Raw genomic sequence first — 26,695 nt, 5'->3', positions numbered from 1 at the left:
ACTAGGAATCTAGCATTAAAATTGTAATAGTCCTACTTTACTGGCAATATAAGTTACAGCAATTTTGTTAGTAATAAAAAATGGTCTGGATACTGAAGAAAAAATGTTACTATAATATTATAAATACGAAAGTTTAGATGGATGGATGTTTGATTTAACAGTTGTAGATCCCGCAACAATTATATTTGTTGGGTGTACGAATGGGCCGGGTCGACCGGTGCAATACCACGACCACACAGAAGACTGGCGTCAAGTGGAAGCAATTCCGCGTTTCGTCTGATGAATGTGGTCCCGGAGGCCTAATTTTAGTCCTCATTCCCTTCCCACCATTTTCTTATTAGGAAAGGATGGGAAGGGGAAGTGGATTTGGCGGAATAGGGGACGTAAAAGATGTGGAAATATTCTCTTTCTGTGCGTCTCCTTCTCCGTTGGTTAAAGGTAGGCAACGCGTCTGCATTTGCGGATGTCTATGGGCAACGGTCGCCTCGCTATTTCGGTCAATTCAGGTGGCCGTTGGCTCGTTTGCCACCTTTTGATATTAAAAAGGTATCTCCACAACGGCTCAACGGATCTCGATGAAATTTGGCATACATGTTGAACATATCTAGACATTCACACAGGCTATTAATTTTTTTTTTAACTCCTCGTGAAGAGAGTCGAGCGGCAGCCAGTTTTGATAAAATGGGCCTAAACAATAAAGCCAGTGTTAAAACCTACCTTGTTGCTATGGAAAAATATGCTAAAAATATCTCTTATAATTTTACAAATTTTAAATGAGAAATTAACAAAACACGTTACGTGAATCGCTGATGAGTGAGGTGTCGGTTCAATTCCGCAAGTTAATAGGAAAAGTTTTCAGCAACTGTAGATTGTCCTCTTGGGACTGTCGATGTTGAAAAATATTTAATAAAACGAAAATATCACAAAAGTTACACGTACTGGACGAAACGAAAACTTGTAATGTTTTAAAGTAAAAAAAGGATTAGTAATTTTTTGTTTTAGAAAGATGTGGTTTACACGAAATTTGTTTTAAATATTGAAATTAAAATTAAATATTGAAATTAAATCGTAATTTATTCAGACAGTGAATAATTAAACAAAATTATAATTGATTCAAGAACTACACATATTCTATGTATATATCAGGTACAGAGTTACTGAATCAATTTATGTTTAAATTTTTTACTTTTGGTCTTGTAGAATAGTGTACAGAAAAGTGTATAAGTAACGATTTCTACAACACGTATCTATCTGTAATTGTAATTTCTTTATTTTATTCTCTTTTTATTTATCCACAAAACGTAGGTAAATAAAAATATTCGAAATTACAATGCTGAATACAGGCTTTATGTTTTAGGTAGGGAAAGTTGATACGGTACAAATCTTCAATTTAGATAGGATTTTTGACATCGAATTCTGTCATGTCTCATACCGCGATCGAAATTCATAACATGAATTTCATCTATTGTATCTGTATTTAATATTCACGGTTCGTTTCTGTTTAAATTTGTATCAAGTTGATTCTGCGAGTATTGTGCATGTACAGGCAGGGCCCTTCGCGGTGTTCCACCTTTAGAAGAATTTCCAAGTTTCCGCGTTGTCGTCTTAATGTTTACGAAACGTCAAAACGACTGTTAGTTTTGTGGTAGAATACCGCCAGATTCCCTGACAGTACAAACTACCACAGGATTTCACTCTTATGGTGCTTCTATTAATCCATATTGCTGTCTCTATGTTGTCAAAGACGGAATGAAAACGTATTAAAAAATGGTGTCACGTTTTTACCTGATCAGTTTAAGAAGTATTTTAGCTTACTCAATGTTAATTATATAAGCAAATGAAGTAGCGAAAGATCGTATTAAAAATGAAGAAAACTAAACATGAATAGGTGTACAAAAATCGTTCCCTTTCCAATTCTCAATATATTCGTAGCCTTAAATGAGCATTAGCAATGGAAATTGAACAATTACCGCTTCCGATGACCCAGTAGCAACCTACGAAATACAATTTTATTCGTGCAACTAAGAGAAAAACCATATAAATATACTATTTAATTTACATAATATGCGAAACTGCCTCAAATATGTATTAAGACAGTAAAAAATTTATTATTTAAAAAATTACTACAAAAAAAATTCTCAGAAAGGTCAGTCAGAAAAAAGCTTTTTTAAAAACATGATCCTTCAAAGATTTAAAAGATAAATAATTTTAAAGGATCCTCCTATTCAAACTCGTTTACTTAATGGATTCCGAGAACGCGACAGACAAGAATTTAATTAGCTAGGAGATTAATAAAAGTACTACTCCCTCTCAGACATCAACTATAAATGTATAAAAAAAGAAAAAACAGGGAACATTTTTTTTTTCTTAGAGAAGGGGACAAGTGAGCAACATAAAAGCGCATAAAATAATTATGCATGAAACACTTGTAGATCTAAACACCCGTGACGACACCAACTAGTGTCGAACCCGTCGTTGGTCCCTCTTCAGGGCGAGTGCTTATATGGTAGTATTCCTAGTAAGCACTAATAATGTCTCAAAAAAGTTTAAACATTTTAACAAAAAGGCATATTAAACACAAGTTTATTTCTAAGGTTTAAATTGCTCTTAATTCTTTATTATTGGAGGTATCATGTAGTGGAGTACCATAGCTATCTGTTAACGTCTAGACAGGCCATATATCAAGTCTTAAAATATTTACTTTGCTTTAATTAATAATGAATCATAAAATAATATTTCGGGTGGAAAATTTGATATTTCGTCTGATAATATTATTCAAATTCATTTGAACCAAATATCTATCTATTAATGTAACATTTATAAACTAATTAAAATCAGAGAATTAACTAAAATAATTAATTCAAAGTATTTTAGAATAGTTTCACATATTTAAATTTCATTACATGTTAATGAAATTAATTATATTTTATATTTATTATATTTAAAATTAATTAAATCAATTACATACATAAATGCAATAGCTAATTATTTGAAAGAATTTCCATACTTCATTATTCTTGATTTTTCCTTTTTCTATCTCTACTATTACACTTGAACTTTAATTTCAATAGCAATGGTCCTATTAATAAACATTAATTAATTTATTATTATTAATAATTATTATTCTTAATCATTGATGTGTTTTTGCTTCAATACAATTTTATAATTTAGAAATAACACAGCACTAAATATTTCACATTTTCAAAGAAATTCAATTTATCGAAGAACTTTAGTACTCGTATAAAAGTATTTAAGTATATAATTATTTACTACGTCATAAAATCATTTAATTTATTAAATAAGTAAAAACACGCGCGTTTGTAAATGTATGTCTGTATGTATCTACAACCCTGAAAAAATGTTCGGAAATATTAGCTAAGGGTTTTGCATATTGATGTATATATATACATATTTCGAATAAAATGTATGATGGACAAATCCCGTTTTAACTGATACTTCAATATTCATAAAGCTCTGTTGATAAAAACACGGTATAATTTAAAAACACATACAAATTTCCATGAAAGGTCAAATGAAGGATTAAATGTTTAATACATGCAGTGATAAAGTTTGGAATGTACTGTAAAATGATTGTGAATTCATGCCGTTTGTTTTCGTTACGTTTGATTTTAAGAAGTAGCCAATTGGTAACTTTTGACTCTTCACATTTGTTTTATCTTTGGGCCGTATATTTTGATATTCGATGGATAACATCTTTAAGTAATCATAAAATATAAAGTACTTATGAAATTTAATATTTAACATTGAATTCTAAGAAACGTTTATCAAACATGGTAGATGTTATACAAACATTGTAGATTGCTACCAAAAGCTACCAATTTCAAGTGTTGAAGATTGCGCTGGATATGAACATCTTTGTAAATAATAAGAACTGGAAATTTTAAAATCCACTCCACTTTAACATAAGGACGTCTACACACATTTTAGTTGATATTCTAGTTTTAATATTCCTCACATAAACCTCTTTGCAACGTTACTTTCAGATAAGAACTAAAAATCACAGCCAACATTTTAAAGTGTTCATTTTCACTACATCTTATAATTTAGAATTTCATATATTTCTAACCGTGGAATTAACTTAAAGTACATATCTTCGTATTTACTCAATCAATTTACAATCTGACGATAAAACTATAAAAAAAAACTCTCCGATCAGATGGTAAGTAAGTACAGAATGGAGACTACCCCGGACCGATGATAAGTTTTTTCCTTAAATTTTAATATGAACGTTATTTATTAATTCAATATAATAATACCTTCTTAAATTACCAGTCGTCTAAAGTTTTAGTGGTATAAAAGCCTTTTAATTACTGAAAACAATTCGTAAAGGTATAAACTGGTTATAAGATATTGTGCAATAAAATTGGAAGAGCCCCGCTACGAAACCAATAAACAGGTGGGCACTAAATGAAATAAAACACGTCTACATAGCCGCATAATACTGCTGGCTTACTTATTGTAAGCTATTAGTGGTTAGTAAGAATTTGATAATTTATACAGAACACGAATTTTGTGTTTTATTGCTTTTTTTTATAGAAATAAAATTTAGTAATGCTTAAAAATATTTTACACTTATCTTGAAACGTCTCTTGAAAGTTAATCTAATATTTAAAAGATAACTAAATATATGTATAAAATAAAACAGCAGTATAAAAAATTACTGAATCACGTTTCTACTGGTGAAAATGCAAAGCCCCGTCGGACGTACACGTAGTCAAAATTACTGCATACACAAGAATAATTTAACATAATGGTTTGTAATCTCCGCCTGCATGCTGCAGCCACACGGAATAAGCTTTCTATAAAACAATAGGAAGCTTATTTAGACTGAGATTATAACATAGTTTCGTGAAAACTCATTATGTTATACTGACCACTCTAAAATTTGTATCTCTATAGTAAAGAAAAGGGGTAGGCCCCGAGCCCCTCAGTGGAGACGTATAGTGAGCTGATGATGAAATTAAAGCTTAGTACTAACTGTATGTTCCTTAATTAATTACTTAACTTAATTAATAATTAATTGGCGTGTGTGTATCTAATATCGGAAAAAAAATATGTTTCGTGCGAAGAATGATTGAAATATTACAGTATACTTTTTATTTTAATTCTGCGCCGACAAATTCGCAGGCAACCACAAGTCAATATAACAATAACCTCCTATTAACTCAAAGATCCATTTGCTACTTCGAGCTAAAGTTCTGCGAAATATTGACTTTTTACTGCCGTTACCTACCGTTCTCGCTCTCTTTTGTGTGCTATTTAATTAACTTTGCGAAATGTTTAGATAAAAAAATAATAATTAAAACTGTCATCATGTCATCACCAAATCTAATGACAGATGTTAATTAATTTTTCAAATATTTACAATGGGTTTCTGACATCAACTTCTCCGTTTAAAACATATTGTTATCTCTGTTTTGTCAAAGATAATGACAGGGATGACGATATGTTTTATAAAGGTCTCAAAAACTAACGACGAATGAATAAATTCTCAGTTCATTTTAATTGTATAAAATATAATGCACATTGCACCACCATCGCAAAAAATTGGGAAATCGTGTTTTTTCTTCCAGAAAAAGTTAATAAATTAAATAAGTTTCCTTCTGATTGGGGGAATAATTTGTTGATAATAAATTAAGACAAATTCCATTAACGGTTCATTGTAATTAAAGTCAAATGTATTATAACTTGAAGCGGGTAACATAGAACTTTCATTCCATTACCTTTTAAAAGTAGAATAAAAGGTTAACCAATTACTAATGTCCAAATAACATCGTCGTTTTACACAAAAAATATATAGGAATATCCTCTAACATCCTTTATAATACGATCCGTACATGTAAAAGAAAAAATCTTCGACTTTTAGACTAATAATAATTTAACAAGGAAAAATTTGGAAAAAAAAGGAAGTTGGAATGTAACCAAATAATGATAAAATGTTATTGAGGAAAAATTAATATTTTCGTTTGCTTGTATTAGCATATTTAACATTTTATGTAGAGTAATTTTTATTAAACCTCAACTTTTTAATGTTAGAAATAAAAAGTATTTTACTATTGTAGTATTTTCAAATCTCTAAAAATTAGAGTCCTTCAAGAAATGATAAAAGCCGACAACGCATCTTCGTTCTAATCCCACTGTAAATCATATAAAAAAAATTATTTTCTGATGCCATATTTTCTGGTAGGCACCTATATGTATAGTCATAAAATATGGAGTTAGATTAATAAAATTATTAGACAGAGGAGAGTTACTTAATCTTGTAACTTTCCTTTGTTGAGATGTTTAATAATTTCCTCAGGCACTAACAAGCTACAATCTAATACATATAAAATTAACTAACATTATTATCTTTAATATAGTTATTATATACTTAATTTGATTATATATAATACAAATAAATGAGATTTATTAATGCTCTGATGTTTACATAATAAAATAGAATAATAAAACATATTTTTTTAGCTATTAGAAATCGGTCATATGTTCTTAACGAGAACGTAACTCAATGGCTTTTAAGTTGTGTACTTTGCCGAGCTTTTCACAAAAATATTCCATACAGCACCGTCTCTTCTAATTTCATGCCTGACGAATATTAATGAGGATTATAGAAATATTTTCATAACCCTTATACCTAAAATAACTTTATCTTATGGCTGTATCTTGTGGCTGGCCACAAAATGTCTTTAAGCACTTGCTTCATTCATGTTTTCTTTTGAAAAATATACGTTTTTCACTTCACATGCGGCTATCGTCTATTATTGGAAATTACAACAGCTTGTACACTTTATAAAAAAATACTTACAACAATAAACTAGATTTATTACACACAATTATCGATTCGCGGAAAAACAATACCGTCATAATTTTTATTGTGTAAAAAATATGTTACATTTTCAATCCAATCTCATCAATTTCGGAATAAAATTAATTGATTTAAAATAACAAATATGTCAGTGACAAATGGTATAGAAATATTGATAGATCGCTGTAAATAATCAATCTATGTTATTGTGGTAGATTGTTCAAAGGGGATTTATTTTGGTATGGTAATTTTTTTTTGTTAATACATTTTCTTAATGACTTAAAACTTAAAAATGATACTAAGACCAAAAAATTAAATTTTAAGACTGATAGACGATTTCTAAAATCTTACTAATATTATAAATAGGAATGTTTAGATGGATGGATGGATGTTTGTTTGTTGTAGGTATCTCCAGATCGGCTCAATGGATCTTGATGAAATTTGTCACAGATGTAGAACATAGTCTGAAGGAACACATAGGCTACTTATTAAGTTTTTTTTTATAATTCCGCGCGGACGTATTCGCGGGCGATAGCTAGTTATAAATAAATAAAAGTACGAATATTTTTATCTAAGCTGTCAGGTTAAATAAGTCGGTGTAAAATAAAAACGCTCGACATGAAAGGGCATTTGAAATAGCTCCATCGCTTCCAATCTTTTTGCGCTATTTTACAAAGCCTAAGCGGTTCGGACATTCTGTTTATAGCAATATAAATAACAGTAAGTTTGAATCATATAAAATTTTACTTCTTAGTTATAAAGATTATTCTACTTTATACTTTTGAATGTTTATGTAATATTTGGTATTTCAATGTTTTCTTTTCAGATACGTGACATTTAAAAGTTAGTAAGGAAATCAGTATAGCAATGGAATGTGAATATTCAAGGGCCAGTTCACTATTTTATTATTTATGTAGGTCTGTGGTTTCCGAACGTAAAGAATGATAGATCGATAAGATTGAGATGCATGAACAATTGATTGATTAGAACGAGATGGATATATGGGAGCGAAAGGGAGCGAGAGTGCGCGGGAGTGTGAGTTGAGTAAGACGAAGACGTGAACGGCAAGTGTTTAATGTTAATTTTAAAACGTGTGAATAAATTAGTAAAAGAAGAGAAATCTTTTATTTCTGCCCACCATCAAGACCACATTTATTTGTTTATTTATTTATTTATAATACAGTGTTAACCTTGGAAATACAACTACGTCCCACAAAACTATTTAAAATACTGTAGATACTGTACTGACTGTGGGATCGAAAATACCTTATAACTTAATAACTTTTAATTTATAAGACTTGAGAAAATTGATAATAAAGCATCAAAGTCATTAGTTCCGAACAATTAATTGGTTGTTATAATTTAAAGTGTTTCTAGGCTAAGATCCTTTGATCCTTTCGTGTTTGTGATTTTAGTAAGGCCCTTAAGGTAACACTAAAATTGGAAAGATGTCAAATAACTTTTAATTTTTACAATTTCTTTAACAAAAAATTCACACTATCTAAAGAAAACTTATAATTAATACATTTTTAATTAATAGCGTGTAAAGACAAATTTTGATCTCAGAAACCCTCGGTAAAAGATATAAAAGTAAATCTTATGATGCCTTGAACGCCTGTAGAAAGAAAGTAGATTTTCTTCTTAATACATCAACTAATATAGATTTTTAACAACTCTACGTTATTTAAGATAACTACTCCATATACTCGTAACTTAGAAACATACTTTTAAAAATAATACATAAAAGTTGATGGGTTAAAGAGTACATGTAATATATCAAAACGAAGTCAAGTGAAGAAACCTTTAGTGCGGGTTCGAAAACAAAATTGACGTGAAAAATACTTAACATAAAACGAAAAGGGTGTCGATGAAAAGTATAAGCTCGTCGTGCACAGGCAGCTTATTCAATTACACTTTAAAAAGGAAAACGGTTTATTTTATTTATAAGTGTAGTGACAAATTATATCAACATAAATATGATACAAGCGTTTGTTGTAATTTAAAGAATTATAAATAGACAATTCAATAATAATCTATAATTATAGGTATATAATACTGTTAAAGTCCAGTTTACTTTGATTTAAGTTTGTGATGTCTGTCTACACTCAAAACTCAAAGCTCTGTCTAAATGCTCTTTTGATTTTACTATTAGTTTGCTTAAATAGAAAAACATAATACGCTGAGTGTTTAGTGTAGCGTAGTGTTTATAAATTAATATTCAAATTAATTAAATATATATTCTACAGTACCAATCCATGCTTGAATACTGTCAAATTAATTTAGTTTCATCGCAGACAATTTTACAAAACAAAGAGGACTAATTTCACCTTACAAATAATTGTAAATGAATACGACTTACGATGATATGAATCACAAACGATGTTATAATCCTTTTGATATAAAATAAAACAGTCGACGTTAATTAAGTAAAAGCTTTCAACTGTCGGTTTAATGTTAAATAATTAATATTTTAAATACACCACAAAACATAATACATAATAGTACAACATAAAAATGTATATTTTCCCAACAAATGTTTGTTACATATATAAAAGTACTAAGGTTTTACATACACAAAGAGCACGAGATTTATTACACAAAATCACAAAAAGTTAAAAAAAGTAATAAGTAGCCTATGTGTTCTTCCAGACTATGCTCTACATCTGTGCCAAATTTTATGAAGATCCGTTAAGCTATTTACCTTTAAACAAACATCCATCCATTCATCCATCTAAACATTTATAATATTAGTAAGATTGCTAATTTATCCCAAATGTGTGCCTTTGTGTTTATATAAATAGGAGTTTGATAGTGATTCGTTGAAGTAACATTAACATAAGGTTGATCCCTTTACGTCAAACTGTAGCTTCAACTGCGTATACTGACGTAGGCGGCATTTAGGTGTGTAACTAAATAGCTGTGGGCAAATGTATCTTGTCCAAGCAATATTGTGGTTTGTAGGCAACGGTATTTACTTCGCTACAAAGGGCAACCACGTATACTTTTAGAATATTAACTCAATGCGGTATTGCACGATATAGTGAAATTTCTACGTTATATCCACGTCTTTGATGCTTTCCTGGTACTTCGCAACTCAAGCAACCTATTTAGATGACAAAGAGGGATTAGATTTCTAATTATCCTTAGTACCTTAGTAAATTCTGCTTTCCTTGTAGTTTTATTATGGGTAGTTAGAATATGATACGTCAAGTTGGGATTTAAGCTTTTAATCTGTGCTCTCCTAGTACTTACTACGTTTAACTACAAGATGCTATATAAATTATAAAAATATTAAAAGTGGTTTATGGTGGTAATTCTGGTTTTAGTTATATATCATTTTTATTTCAAAACAGTCCAGTAGACCCAAGGTCAAAGTTATTTTATTAGAAGACGATTTTAAATTCAACAACCTTATAAATATCACGCATCACACGAAGTCTGCTGGGGGAAAATAAAAAGGTCCAAAATAAATTTAAAGTAAAAAGAATAAAATGCAAATGTTTAGATGGATGGATGGATGGATGTTTGAAGGTATCTCTAAAACGGCTTAACGGATCTCGATGAAATTTAGCATAGATGTAGAGCATAATCTGAATTAAGTTTTAAATCCTCGCGGACAGAGTCACGGGCGACACCTAGTTCGTAATACATTCATAAACTGCAGAAATAAACTCTTGTCATATCAATCTTATTGAATGAAATAAAGAAACAATATCATGCTTTTCCTGTCAACAAATGTCTTCCAGATGAAAATTTTCATTGAACACGATGGTCTTTGAAAACGGAACACGTGGCAAAGTATAGTCCAAGTTTCAAAGGAAATTTCCTATGAGGAAAGTTTTGTAATAAATATAAAAAAGTAGAAAGTCAACATGTGTTCAATAGATAAAAGGGAACATAATATAAAATATTACTAGTATTATAAATGCGAAAGTCTATATGGATAAATGAATGGATGGATAGATGTTTGTTAGAAGGTATCTCCAGAACGGCTCAACAGATCTTAATGAAATTCGCCACAGATGTAGAACATAGTCTGAAAGAACACAAAGGCTGTTTATTAAATTTTTATTATTTTTTTCATATTCTGCGCGGTCAGAGTCGCGGACGTCAGCTAATAAGGAAATAAAAGTAAAGGGTTATATAGAAAATTTGATATTTTGTCTGATAATATTATTCAACAAATCATTTGAACCAAATATCTATCTATTAATGTAACATTTATACCTATAAACTAATTAAAATCAGAGAATTAACTAAAATAATTAATTCAAAGTATTTCACAATAGTTTCATATATTTTAATTTCATTACATTTTCATAAAATCTATATCTACCTATATATATATAAAAGAAAGTCGTGTTAGTTACACCAATTATAACTCAAGAACGGCTGAATCGATTTGACTGAAAATTGGTGGGCAGATAGCTTAGAACCAGGAATAGGACATAGGATAATTTTTACCCCGTTTTCTATTATTTTTTTTTATTTCGCGCGGACGGAGTCGCGGGTAAAAGCTAGTATTACATAAAAATAACAATAATAATTTGTTGGTTTTCAATATTAGGATCTTGCTTTGTATATAAACGAATCTATTATTACTTATTGTTTAGTGGCTTGATTAACACTATAATGTTTTTAATTGAGAATAATCTTTTTAAGAGTAAGTGTTTTAACTTTTTTAAATAATAAAACAACATTTGTTGCCAATTCGGATTTTAATGGTCGAAAAATACAACACTTTACAAAAATAATAACATTAAATCTTAACATATTACATTAAAATTAACGTCGATAATATTTACATGAATTTTATATTTACCCCATTAACTGGTATATCTAGAGTAAATAAAATGGGTAGGGTAATTCTAGGTTACCCCACCTCTGGTAGCAATATAACAAGCATTCCGAAATTTTTAAAATTAAAATTGTTCTATAGAAAACAATTAATGCGTAAAAAATAGTATATGAAATTTTATCATTTGTTAAAATAAAAATAATTTTTATTATATCCTATGAATAATGCGGATTTATTTGAATACGACATGCAGGGGTTGAAAACATTAGGGTCAAAAGCTTGTATTATATTCGTAGTTATAAATCGACGAATCAAACGTGTTCACAATTGATTAAAATTAAGTTTATATATTTACATTAAAAGTTTTATTTTAAATTGTATATAATGAAAAATCAAAAAACTTTTTACACAAAATAATTATTTTTATAAACAAGATAGTCAAAACTTTATAAATTTAGCTTTACGTATAATATTAATTAATGTAATTATTAAAATTAACAACAATTTAATAATTATGCACATTAATTAAAATATAAAAATGTATTTAATTTTATATATTTAATTATAATTATAAAATACTAAAAAAAAAAACAATCTTGTCATAGTAAGCGCGATTGTAAAAAGCAAATCGACCTTGAGCAAATTAAGCTTATTATTCAATTATAAATTAAATTATAAATATCTTAGAGCACTAGAAATACATGTATCTATTTTTGATATCTTTTTTAAGATAATCGTCGATTTCCACAGACTAAACTTTTCAAAAAAAGTAGCAGTGAAAATCCAATGTAGAGACTAATTGAAATAATTGACACGTATATACAAATTTACTAACCGTGGTTTTGCAAACCCCAAATCCTCGTTTAAAACACATTATCTCTGTTTTGTCAAAGATTACTTACTTACAGGGATGATATGTTTTAATCAAAGATTTTAGTTTCAGAAACCCACGGTTAATGCGTTATTCAATATTGAACTTAAATGTTATACCTTAATTTGAATTTCATCAATAAAATATTATTAACAATATGACATGTCATGTTAAATTAAATATTAATATATCATTTTATAGTCATGTAATATATATAAATTTTAAATTAGTGTAGCCTATTTACTACATATATTAACGTATATAATATACAACTGAGCATCAATTTTAAAAATCTTAATAATATACAAGAATTATTGAATAATCCGTTAGGGTTTAAAAACATGTAATGCTATTTACACTTTCCGACCGTGAATGTAGGCTGTAAACAAAAGAGCATAAGTAAAATGCCTGTAAAAATAAAAACGAAATGGGAAACCTCAAAGAACATTCAGACAAGAATTTCATATTTAACATTTCGTTAAGGCCCAAACTTTTATGTTTCAATTCTTCCCTACCACAATTTCCCTTCAGCACATTTCGTAGTTTTGACAGCGGCGAGTTACAGCTGTAGCAAGCCAACTTACTGTCTAGTATAGCAAGCTGCATTAGTTAATTTGGAATTTCGTATTCTAATAGTAGTACGGACGGCCGATGTTACCGCAAAGTACTTGAATGGCGGCCACGGACAGGTCGACGCAGCGTGGGCAGGCCTCCCGCAAGATGGACCGATGATCTGGTCAAGGTTGCGGGAGTATCATGGATGCGGGTGGCACAGGACCGATCATCGTGGCGATCTTTGGGGGAGGCCTATGCCCAGCAGTGGGCGTTACGTGGCTGAGAAGAAGAAGAAGAAAAATAGTAGTCTTACCGTCATAGTATGTCCGGTGAGGGCAGCGGGGACATGGGGGACAACTAGCAAGCGAACTCGGTCTCTGCGAGCGCTGGACGAGCGGCGGTCGACACCACGACCGCTGCCATACGACCGCTGTACTTCCTCTTGAATCGTTGTGTTCCTCTATACCTGTACAATCGAAAACTTCACGGGAATTACTTCGGTTGTACTTAAACTGAAATAATTATTTGCCAATAATTATTTTCCAACAATCACATGAAATGATTGGCATTATAGAAGTGCACCTACATCAGGGCCAATTTAATAGATCACATTTGTTTTTTCTTAATTCTGCGTTGATAAAGTTGCCGGTGACCTCTAGTTATTAAAAAAAAGTTAATTAATTGTGCAGTTCTAACTTCAAAATATTAATATTTTATGCTCGCCCTTACAAGGTAGAGTTGTTAAATTTTGATCTAGTGTTAAACGTGATCTATAAAATTGATCCAACAATTAATAACTTATCTAATAAAGTAACTAAAAATAAGTCAAAGGAACATCGTATCTACGTGAATATTGTGTACGTGTAACTATTATGAATTTGATAAGTTAGGGTATAGTGAAATGAGTAATTAGCGCAACAAGCTCTTTAATCTCAAGTGACATTAAAGCGATGCGCATCAATTTAAAGCATTTGGGAAATCCAAAAAAAATGTATATTCGCTTTTTTTGTATACCGTAATCACGTAGTACTACGTCAAATTCCTTTACTAACCCTAGACAAGTCTTTAAGGATTATTAAGTTAGCAGGAGTTGCATGTTGACTTAGTACAGTTGACGCTTAGCTTGTCTTTGTTAACTCTGACAAACTGAGCGTGAGAAGAGGTTGATGCTACTTGAAGCTTAAACTTGTAGTGTGGTGGAATGACAGTTTTAGTTGTATTAATTCACAAAGACATGTACACTATACTTGTTATAATGTGTACAAGCAGGTTTGAGTGTAAACAGTGAACAAAACAAAAGACAGCAAAAACATATTTTAATATCTCCAATCCACTTTGACACAAACAATTGTTGTTAAAGGAGTTAACTATCACAGTTACACGTACAGTAATTAGTTTTTACTCTCAAATTTTACAAGATACAATGCCATATTTATAGTTAGTTTGATCGTAAAGTCCCGAACCAACGAAATAAATGTCGTACGTTTTGTATTATTAATTGTAACCTAAGTAAGTCTGTTTGGAAACTCGAATAGCTTTGGATTTACGGACCAAATCTCAATTTATTACTCTTATGTCGTAGTTCCGTAATTCAAGAAGATCCTCGGGTACAAGGATAACGTCTCTTAATGTGGAGTCACATTGAAATAGGAATTTAGAAGACCCGATCTTCAATTTTCTTAAATTGAGTTACGCTAATGCCGTAAAATTTTTTAAAACGCAGTTTATTAAACAGCTGTCGGCCGTGACTTCGTCCGAGTGGAATTAAAAAATATCTGAATTCGTCGAAACATTATTCCAGACTGCAATCCATCACTTTTCCAAATTTCATCTAGATTCGTTCAGTCGCTTTGAAGTTATTCAGTAATTAACATACTTTCGACCATCCAAACATTGACATTTATAACATTAGTAAGATAAACCTTTGTATTTTTGTCTTAATTATATTTATGAATATGTGAATGATATCGTTTATCACTTTGAATAATAATTACGTTAACGAGTAAAAACCTGATCGGGATCGACTGCCCGACTGCGAAATACAGTCCGGCGGGGAGTCGGGCAGCGGCCGCTTGCGTCGGAAGCATGTGTCACGCCATCTGCACAGAATTGCTGTGCGGAAGTATGATCTGAACCTGGCGGGGAAAAAAAACTAATTACACAATAATAATGAAAAACCATATACTTGATTGTATATATTATGATGTCTACAGAGGAATACGAATCTAGTGACACCTCAATCTTTCAAATATATAATCTCTTTTTTATATTATAAGATGACAAACGAGCATGCGGCATTCAAATAGCGAGGCGACCGCTTATAGACATCCGCAATTGCAGATGTATTGCCAACATTTCGACAGAAGAGTGGACGCAATGAAAGGAAATAATTCCCCTTCAAATCCTCTCCTCCCAAACTCTCCACCATCCTAGTTATAGGCTGCAAAAATCTCGACAAAACGTTCACTAAGTTTATTTTCTTTGTAAAATGTCCTTTAACGGTCATAATGCAAATAGATTGAAAACTTGTCGGAGTAACATGCATACGTGTTTAATTATAGTAGCTCTTATGTTGACCATCAAACGATATTCGATCCTCTATGGGAAGCGTATTTAATTCATTTACTATGCTTACAAACTTGAGAACGATAACTGATTTCGGTTCTTTTGTTACAAAACTCAGGAACCGAATAAAAAACGAGCTTTCTAAACACTCACTTAGCGTTCATCCAGTAATAGATGATGGGGTTAACCATCGCATTCGCCATCGCCAACCAGTAGAAGCCGAGGTACATGTGCTGAACGTACTTCATGTACAATATGGAAGGATCGAAGTGAGTGTAGATGAAATACGAGTGGTATGGCAGCCAGCAAATGCCGAAGATGACGATCACCAGTATAAACATTTTTACAACCTGGGAAAAGAAAGTTTTTTTATAATTTTATACATTAATAACAATTGTACCTTCGCTAGTCGGAGTGGCACTTCAAGAAGAAGAAAAACAATTGTTATAGAGCTAAGCAGCTCTGAGAAAAATTATATAAAAGCTTCGACCCGACAAGTTAAGCCTGCAACTTTAGTAGAGTACTATTTTTTTTAGTTTCCTATATTAAGGTTTTTATTTACACATTTACATTTTTTGGAAACTTCTATACAAAAGCAGTGCGTGTCGGCAATAGAAACTATCGGTAAAAAACAGTTTGTACCTTCCGTTTTGACTGTATTGAGTCCAGCTGTCGTTGTGTGAGTTCGCCAATGGACCGCGAGCCCCACAGCACGCGGCCCATTGCCGAGTAGAAGAACGTCATGCCCAGCATTGGTACCGCGTATGTCACCACGAAGAATAGTACTTGGTATCTATACAAACATAACCGTGATTATTGCTGACAGCAAGTTAATGGTTTATGTATTCGACCTCTTTAGTAAACGAGAAGTTTGCACGCTACCTAAGAGGTAGTGTGCAAACTAAGAATACTTTCAATGTAATAAAAAAGATAGGTGGAAAAATACAGTCGAAACCTTCTTCTTTTTGAAGTCGGATAAAAATAGCTGAGACTCGCGCGGGTATGATTCGCCTAGATACAGAAAGAATTGTTGAAATAATAAATATTTGAGTATCGTTGTCCGTCGTATAAAATATGGGAATTATGATAGCGGCGTTTATTACCAATTTATTATCATTTTGCATAACATTTTCGATTCACTCAATTTAATGTAACGCCGCTAAAGTAAACACATCGTTGATTTTGTTTGTAAGAACCTATTTACATATTTGTGTTTCGACGTAATTAAATAGACTTTGACGATTAATCAATGTCCAAATTCGCTGCTTAATTTATCACAACAAAATTCGTACGCTACGATTTGTATTAATTACGAACTAAACTCCCACAGGGTGTAGCGATGTAACTATGAGTCGAATTAACGCTCATTTGTTTTATGAGATGATACCCTGATCGTAGAATTACATAATCGTGACACTTCTGGTCTCTTTCTAGTCAAAGAGAACGAAGAAGGAACTAGTAAAACATACATAGTACGAATAAGGAATTCCACCGTTGTAGTTATTGTTATTCGTATCTGTAAACCTTAAGTCCGTATATAATTTGACATGATTATACGCTTATGTTTAAACGTGATAAAATTACTTACATAAAATCCATATAAGAGACATCAGGTAATCCATCAGGCCAGGACAGTAAACATGCGGTTTTCAAAATTCCTTTCGACCTACAAGAAATAAAGTAGCTTACTATATTTTCGGGTACTTGAAATTTCGGGTAGGGAGGAGCAGCTAAACCCTCCACCCCCCCTAGAATTATCTTGATGATCGGCTGGCGACGCCCATGTTCCTATGTCATATCGAATCATTACGGATCGAAATTTTGATACAATTATAACCTACATCGCCAAATGATTTAGAACCCTAGGTTAGTTTAGTAATTTAGTAATTGTCCATTAAAAGCCATCAATGACCGCAAGAGTTGCTTTCCTCTCATAATGACGTCATTACTAAATAAACGACAATCTGATTTACTTTTGATGACTTTTTATATTCTCGATGTTTTCAATGGATTTTTCCAGAACAATCTATTTGTTACCTTGATACCATAACGTCACCATGACATATTTTTTTATCGATAACTTTTTCAAAATTCTTTTATAGATCAAATGAGTTGTAGGCTTAAGTTCTTGGTATCTTGGTTAGTTAATTTCTTACCGGTATTCCTTGGTTGTTGAATATAATAAACAGGGTATTGCAAGAAGCATCCCGCTTAACCATATCACAGCGATCATGACCAGGGAACATGTTTTTGACATTCGGGGTCGCATTGGCCTCACGATAGCTTGATATCTGCATAGATTTTAAACTATGAATTATTTCTTTCAAGGGGGACAACTTTATAAAATTATTTTATTTCAGACGTTTTTTTATACTATAAACTTTAATATTACACAATTACGCTAACATAATTATTAAATGTATTTTATATCTCATCACGTCCTCAGACGTTGCTAAAGCTATTGTAAGCAAAATATAGACTTACCTATCAAAAGAAATGCCCGTCAATGTAAATACGCTGGCAGCGACAGTGACATTGGCTATGAAGTTACTCAGCTGACAATACCGCACTCCAAACACCCAGTCACTGAACAAAATAATTATATTCAAACAAGGATATCTCAGCCGATGGAGGCGCACTGCTATTACGGTAAGTTCTTGCAGAAAAAACTTGACAGCAATTATAGTACGAAAAGGATGTTGTGATGTTTTTTGTCGTTGAGCTGTTATAATTTATTTAGATTTATGCCCACCTAGCCAGATATCCTTGTTGGTTAATTATTACAGATAAATTTTCGTTATGTGACACTTGTTAATACCTATTCTGTCTTGGTTTTGTAGAAAGGGTATATGTGATGAAAATGTGTGTTGATACAAATATGGCGTTAGTCGAAACCCACTCTTACAATGGCTTTCAGTATAATACCTATAAAGTAATCCAAACAAAAGGAGCCAAAAGAGAAAGTTCTAAATGGATTAATTCAAAGAAGGGTCCGTTTCGACGAATAAATTCTACAGTTTAAAAGACATTAATTGAAAGTGACAGTAACTTTTGTTGTTTAAATTATCTGTTTAGATAAAAAACATAAAAATTTTAGTAATAAACTAAATGACAAAAAGATTAATAACGAAGTGTCATTTCCAACGTAATTACGTATTAAAATTCTAGACCACTAGAAGTGCTAGATAAACAAGTTGTACAAGTGAGACCATACATATATTGTTCCAACATATATATGTATGAAAGAAAACTCTTTCCCTTCCCACCCTTTTCTTATAAGGAAAGGATGGGAAGGGGAACTGGATTTAATGGAGGAGGGGATGCACAGGAAGGATGCAATATTTTCTTTCTATGCGACTCCTCCGTCGATAAAAGGTAGGCAACGCATCTGCAATTGCGGACGTCTATAGGCAGTGGTCGCTTCGCCATTTCGGCGAATTCAGGTGGACGCTTGCTCGTTTGCCACCTTATAATATAAAAAAAAAACAAAACTAAAATACTGTAAAAACCTTTAACCAATTAAAATACATTTACGTGCCATTAAAAGTTTGGATGAAGTCTATCAAGAAATTTAACGATCGACAATCATTATATACTGAACCAATGGGTGACTTTATTTCGTTAATTCGATCGCTTTACGTTTCAAAACTCAAGCCTGTAACTACGAAAGTTCTTAGATCAATTAGCGGATCAGACTTCTTAAATAACTTTTTTTTTCTTTAATTTATACGTTCGATGGCAAATTTCTTTGAAGTTTTTAATCATAAAACGATTTATCGTAATAAAAACTGTATTAAATTAAATTAAACTTGTAAATAACTCAACGACAAGAAATATCAATTTCAAGTTGAAATTCCCATTACACCTTAGAAGGGATTAATTACGCCGTTAAAATATTTATTGTCTTCGTTTTAAAACAAAATAACTTACCTGTGTAACATGTAGATGAAATTGAAGAGACAATTTAGCGACGCCATCATCAAGTCAGCAAAGGACAGGTTTACCAGGAAGTAGTTCGTGACCGTTCTCATTCTCCGATGAGCTGTTGCACAAACGCAATTAGGAAATTTATAAAGTATCAGGACAGCAATGAAATGATTAACTTTACTACTTTTTGAAAAAGTCAATGTCTTTTCATTTTTGTTTGACATTAAAATTCGTTTTAACTTGTTAAGTTTGATATCTCTCAGTGAATAAAGTTTTGAAAGACCAATGCAAAGTGATTATCAGGAATATAGAGATGGTAAAGAATAACAGTACCACTGAAGTATATGGTGATCAGATCACTAACCACTAGCGACAAGAGCTTAAAGTTTTCCTATTTATAATGTTTTTTACTAATTTCTATTTTTGTTGTATTTCTCGAAGTAATTTTGAATTATTTAGTTTACATTATATTTAATGTTAAAGATATTCCTCCCAAGTAGGGTTGGTGACAGGCAGGCGGCTGGCCGTAAAAACTTAAACCAAAATTTTAAGGTTTTATAACCTTGTGTGCCGACCTCACATGAGTGGGAAAAGGTCAGGGAGATGATGATTAAAATAATCCAGTAAAGCAACAAATATACCAACTTAAGATAATTTTCAATTCAAAATCAAGCTTCACAAACCAAAGATATTCAAACATTACCTGTAACAATCCAGATAACAATAGCATTTCCTCCGATAGCGACAGCCAACATAGCGGCGAAGAGACACACCCATGAGTTGTGCGCCCACAATGGCATCGTGACAGAGGAGGCCGGGGTAGGCGCGACAGGCTTGGGCACGAGTATTGTGGACGCCCCTAACGTGCTGCGATTGAAATCCATCTCCCATGTGTACACAACCTAAAGTATTAAATATTACGAGTAATGAGGATACGAGTACTAGAAATCTACAGTATTGAAAACACTTTTATTTTCTTTAATATTTTCTTTATGAATCTAAATATAATGTAGTTTTAAGAACATAATATGAATATTTTTGACAAATTACGTTACAGTGATAATCAAAACTTATCGTGATGAAAACTAAGTGAGGAATTGACAAGTAAAAAGCAAAGGGAGCCTCACAATGTCGGCAAATATTTAACATGACAGAAAAAGCAATCGAATGCAAACAATTGACAGATACAAAATAATTCCGAGTAAAACATTTATATCGTGGATTATTATCATTACAACAATAATATTATATAACAACAACAATAACAATAACATTATATAAAAATTAAATTAGTTTATGCAAAGTTAAAATTTTATTAAATCCTATCAAATAGTAATTTAATTTAATCTAATTAGAAAGTAACGGTAAATATAATTTACAAGATTTTGCCCGAGACTCGTCCGCGCGGATTAAAAAAAAACTTAATTAGTAGCCTATGTGTTCTTCCAGACTATGTACTACATCTATGCCGAATTCCACCGAGATCACTCGTCACCTCCAAACAAAGATCCATCCATACATCTAAACATTCTAATTTATAATATTAGTAAGAAGTAAGATTACCTCAACGTTTTGCATAGTCTGGTCTTTAAAGTTATGACTCGCGTAGAATTTCTCTCTTTCCAAAGTTACGTTAAACATTTCATCCATTTTTTCTTCTTAGACTTTAATTTCCTTGTCTCCATCACAAACGGACCTGTATTAACAAAACCGCCATTTACTTACACTAAGAGCTCAACTTTTCTGGATGAAAAACTTTTCACAACAATTTATGATTACATCAGAAAAAAAAACTAGTTTTGTAGCAAAAACAAGCTTTGTTTGACGCCTTTGATACTTCGAATACACAACGCATTCAAATAAGATTCAATACTTATTTTATTCCTGCGGGACGCGGTCAAAGGAACAAATTGGAATACACAAGAATTTTCATAATATATTTTACTAGTAGTTGCCGTGACTTCATCAATGCTGAATTACAAGAAAATCTAGTAATAAATATAGCCTATGTCACCCGGAGATAATGTAGCTTCTCAACAGTGAAAGAGTTTTTCAAATCGGTTCGGTTCTATTGTTTCGGAGCCTATAAAATGCAAACAAATATAATAAATACAGAAATAATTATAAAATAAGTGTTACTTAATGCAGCATGAAAAATTGTTAAATTCAAAGAGAACGAATACAAAATTGAATTAATTGAATTTAAATACCAATTAATTAAATTAAAATAATTACTAAGACGCAATAAACGGCTGATTAATGTGGTAATTTCTCACAGTTAATCAACTAAGTTACTATTACTTGTGTTAACTTTCAGAACGGTACTAACGAACGACCTTTCAGCACTCAATTACTAATGAACAATTTTCTTACTACAGTTTGTTCCTTAGGAGTCTAAACTACAGTCCGAAAATTAATATGCGTAGTAAAGCATTCTTGTAATATAAAACGAATTAAAACAAACTTATATAAAAAAGACAGAAAAGGGATATAACGGTACATAAGTTACAATTCTACATTAGAACGAGTTGACGTTTAGGTGCACGAATTTTTGCAAGAGGCCATGTATATAGTAATCAGTCGAGTAAATCACTTGATGGATTAGACAAGAAATAAATAGCAGAGGTTAAAAAACGTTTCGTTTAATAATTAAGAATAATTACAACCTAATCGTATTCTGATTAAAATCTAACGAAAATAATAATACCGAATACCTACGAAAGCTATCGTTTAGTATAAGAGCCATCTTAGTCGATAAATTCAACCACTCCTTTGGTTTATTTATATTCGCTTCAGCGATAATTTGCTGCAATTCTGAATTATATTACAGAAACACTCGAGAATAGTAAATCCTCTTAAGCTCACCCTCGTTATTTTTAAATAAACTTAATTTAAACTGAAAGCTTTAAATTAAAATGAATGCATTTGTGACAATATATTTAATTATAATTTTACTTCGACACTCCAAGACTTCTTAAATAAACTTAAAACTTTAAAATAATATTTAAAAACAAAAACATTTTTTTTTCTGCATAAATTAAATGATACGTTAGGTGTGAAATGAAGTTATAAAAAATTCAGAAACTTACATAGCTAATTTCTATCAGTCAGTTCACTAGAAATTTTCTGGTATGTAGAAGAATTCTAGTAACAATACTAGTCAAATAGTAGTAGGTAATATCTAGTGATCGGAAAGATATATAAGATTCATTTTCATCACAACAATTTCATGTTTATTTCACAACATGAAGAGACAACTCATACTGGATTATAGAATTTAATTGAAAACACGTTAAAACCGCAGTCAGCGAAGCGAGCAAGCGTTTATATTTTCAAACAAGACCGGGCGTTATTTATCCAAGTAACTGATAATAAACAACGTTAATTGCCATCTTTCAAGTAGAAGACGAAATTTTAATCTTAAGTACTGAAACAAAAAGGCAAACAAAAGTACAAAAAAATTGCGTATTTGTTTACGAGTTACTCTTCTTGCGTTGGTACAATTAATTTATTTATTTTTCACAGCGCAATAATAAACATTTTAGAGCAAATTTATTTCCGAATTAATTAAGTTCCGAATATCTTTAATAAAAGATCCATCTTTAACTTTCTATAACTTTGCTAAAAACGGCGGAAAAAAACATTCATGGGAAGGGTCAATTTTTTACTTATTTTATATAGTTATGGAGTGGCTCTATCAAATGTCGAAAAAAAAACGTATTCCTTGTACATAAAAATTTTTCTTCAGTATTACATAAAACTACTTAAAATATATTTGTCGTTACTGTTTTATGATATTTTTTTTTTATTTGCAGCTTAAGAAAATGAAAAACTGACAAACCTTAGCTTTTAACTCGACCGAATTCAATTCAGCCGAAAGTGGAAGTTTATCAAAGGCAATAGCTAACTATGTGTAAAAAAATAAAACAAATATAAAAAACAAACAATAAAAAAAAGGTTGAGAACTTACCTTAATAATTTAAAAAAAGTTTTTATTGAAAACTACACGAAAGTTCACAAACTTTTTAATGTCGCTTCCATAAATTACAAAGACAGAAATCAAATGAAATTGTTACTACATATTTTCTATAACATAATTCAGTAACAGTTTTACAACACTTCGATATATATTAACTTGCACTATCAGCAAACACGACCGTCTGCCGAGTGAAAGTGAAACGTACTGAGAGCTTTCAATATAGCTTTCAGTCCAGTACTATCAGAGTCACATCAGAATCGGTAAAGAGTTAAAACTAATAAGTTAAACCTCTTTGCATTATTTAAGTTAAATTAAATTTTTATAATATTTTTCTATTTCGTCTATTTTACAAACACAGTTTAGATCGTCAAAAACCCTGCGTAGTAGGTCTACGTCGTAGACTTATTTGTAGACTTATGTCGTAGACTTTGTTATTTAAATCGTTAAGTGCTCCAAACTTTAATCTAATTTAATCTTGAGGGAATAAATAAAAGAAAATTTTAAAGAGATACGTTCGTAAATATTTTTTAGATGTGAAACATTTTTCAACAATTCTCTGGCTGAATATGACTCTTTGTTTGGTTGTTATTATTATATAAAATTCTGTTTTAGATTATAGATGTAATATTTTTTGATTATAATATTTTAATGCCTTGGTTACTAATGTCGATAATATGTTTGAAATATTGTATTATTTCCAATCGTCCAAAAATATTAGTCCAGAAATATTATAAGTCTAATGATTTGAGATTTGAAAACAATACAGTGGATTTATGTTACTACTCAACTGAGTTACAATAGATTCAGTATAGCATGAAACAAACAATAGTATTATTATCAGAAGGTTTTGTTAATCAAACAACGAAATATTGTTTATTATGGTTTATTAAATATTATATTAATTTGTTTAAAAAAATTAAAACAACGACAGGTTTTTTTGGTGCAGTTAAATTTCGTAGTATGAACAGAACTAATGGTTTGTTCCAACTTTTAGATTGATATTAACATTTACATAACATATCTAAATTCCATTTCTATATTTGTCCCAAATAAACCATTGTTTACTTCTAAAATCGTAGAACCTCGGAACTTGAATTTAAAATGCAACATTTTATTCGTTTATTCTTTAATATTAATTATATTACTGCAGAATTCACACTCGAAACGCCTAAACAAACAGCATATTGTTAACCCTCACATCTTACTAACATTGTAAATGCGAAAGTATAGATGGTTGTTTGTTTGAATGTATCTCCGGAACGGCTCAACGGTTCTTGATGAAATTTGGCTCAGATGTAGAGCCTAGTCTGAAAAAACACATAGGCTACTTATTAATTTTTTAATTCCGCACGGATCAAGTTGCTATTTTTCTATAAAAAACAAGGACAACAACATTTTTAGAATAACTGTTACGCCAACCGCATTTGACATAAGGTGATTTTACCTTACTTTTGCAAGAAAATAGCAGAAGTTACATTTTTGGTGACAAATTCATACAATTAAAATAAACCTTTAATGATTAATACTTTACTTCAGAGTAAAGGTATAAATAAGACTATTTTAATTTCTCCAAAAATAGGTTAACTAAATTGTTATACGTACTATTGGCCAAACCATAGCGTGTATTAGCTAAATCACCAAGAGTAATACGTCAAGATTTTTATATTTGTTAATAGCCCAATATTTTTTAATTACGCAGTCATTAACTTAAAATAGTTCTATTTTCTGTTTATATTATCATAAACCGTTAATTAAAAACCATTATATCATGCCAACATTAAAATCTAAAAGCAGTATAATGAAAAATTAATAGATGATAAACATATAAGTTGACAAGTTGTTAACAATAACATCAACGTAATAAAAAGAACCTGGGACCTTCAATTAACTTTACGTTATCAAATAAACGTCACACAAGTAAAAGCACCCGCTCACAAAGAAATTCAAAGGATGGAAAATAGCAATTAATAATTACAATGAAATTTTTTTCTTTTAAAAAAATATTCAATAAAGGCCAGTATTTTTCTGTTTTCAGAACATTATTATGCTCTGAAGTTATCAGCAAAATTATTGTCAATTTTCAAGGTGTATTTAACCATACAAACTCGTATTGATTACTGAAACGTACTATTACTAACAGACGGCTTTGCAACCCAACTTCAACGGGTATTACTGCTTAATGACTATTTCCTTTACGTTGTAACTCTCCTTGTTCAGAATTTTCATTAAGATCAGTTTGGAAGTTTCTGAGTTTACATATTATAGTAGCTGTGGCCCGCGATTCCGACCGCGCGGAATTAAAAAAACTTCATTGTGTTTTTGCAAACTATGCTCTGTCTCTATGGCAAATTTCATCGAGATCGATGCAGCAGTTCAGGAGATACCTTCAAACAAACATCCATCCATCCATCTAAACATTCGTATTTGTAACATTAATAAGATTTTTGGTATACAACACAAATCGATATTGCTTAACTGAAAAATCGGATTTTCAAATGTCTTGCATAATATTAACTAATAGTGAAAATATTTTCATTTTCAATTAACGAATCATACAATTATCATAACCTACAAATATATAAATGATCACACCTCGTTCACCATTACAAATACTTCAGTTTGCAATCAATATAAAAGGTAAATGTAAACAGTAATTACAATAAACACTTAGGAGACATGAATAGTCAATTTCGCAGGAAATGGTACAATGAATATTATTAATAAGTGTTTGTAATTCGTTCCATGAGAATAATATACATTTAATAATCATTAATATCCATAACACGTCGGAAAAGGACAGATAGGTAAGGCTATAAATGAATTAAACTTAAATCAAATTTTGAACTAATCTTCTACTTTTTGTTACGTTTCATACAATATTATAAACATATGCTATTCTTCTGCTTGCTCTTTTATTTGCGATTAGGATGTTTGTCATATCAAGGTAACTTAAACGCATATTTGAAAGAAGGTTTTCATCATGTTCATTCATTTATTTCTCAGCCATACGACCTAAATTGTTGAGATTTTAAAAGTAAAATAAGTCAGTCTTTAAAAATAAAACTGTAATTTTGACATTTCAAACATCAAAATGACAATGGAATTTTCAAAAATAACCTAAAATTTTCAAAAGTGGAAAAATAGTTAATAGTTTATTTCAAAATTTAAAGTAAA

The 26,695-nt window shown here is 30.8% G+C and overlaps 1 protein-coding gene across 1 annotated transcript; it reads right to left on the bottom strand.

Annotated features, from left to right (window-relative positions):
• Window positions 1-12,827: 12,827 nt before the first annotated feature.
• On the bottom strand, window positions 12,828-21,224 carry LOC106720238 (tachykinin-like peptides receptor 86C). The gene is made up of 11 exons (XM_014514833.2): window positions 21,106-21,224; window positions 20,246-20,444; window positions 19,546-19,657; window positions 18,100-18,201; window positions 17,772-17,906; window positions 17,204-17,281; window positions 16,258-16,408; window positions 15,769-15,965; window positions 15,061-15,185; window positions 13,364-13,516; window positions 12,828-12,874 (listed from the first exon to the last, which is right to left on the bottom strand). The coding sequence occupies exons 1-11, from the start codon at window positions 21,190-21,192 to the stop codon at window positions 12,849-12,851; spliced, it is 1,365 nt and encodes a 454-aa protein (XP_014370319.2). The 5' UTR covers window positions 21,193-21,224; the 3' UTR covers window positions 12,828-12,848.
• Between the last annotated feature and the right edge of the window lie 5,471 nt (window positions 21,225-26,695).

This window comes from Papilio machaon, chromosome 8 (genome assembly GCF_912999745.1).
Source record: "Papilio machaon chromosome 8, ilPapMach1.1, whole genome shotgun sequence".
Taxonomy (NCBI): domain Eukaryota; kingdom Metazoa; phylum Arthropoda; class Insecta; order Lepidoptera; family Papilionidae; genus Papilio; species Papilio machaon.
This window is presented reverse-complemented; position numbering and strand designations above follow the sequence as displayed.

Excerpts from the sequence above, each read along its gene's own strand:
- LOC106720238 (XM_014514833.2), bottom strand. The coding sequence starts at position 21,192 with ATGGATGAAATGTTTAACGTAACTTTGGAAAGAGAGAAATTCTACGCG. Across the intron at positions 19,658-20,245 it reads TGTTATCTGGATTGTTACAG|CTCATCGGAGAATGAGAACG; the intron begins GTAATGTTTGAA and ends TTTGTGCAACAG. Across the intron at positions 17,907-18,099 it reads ACGGGCATTTCTTTTGATAG|ATATCAAGCTATCGTGAGGC; the intron begins GTAAGTCTATAT and ends AAATCTATGCAG.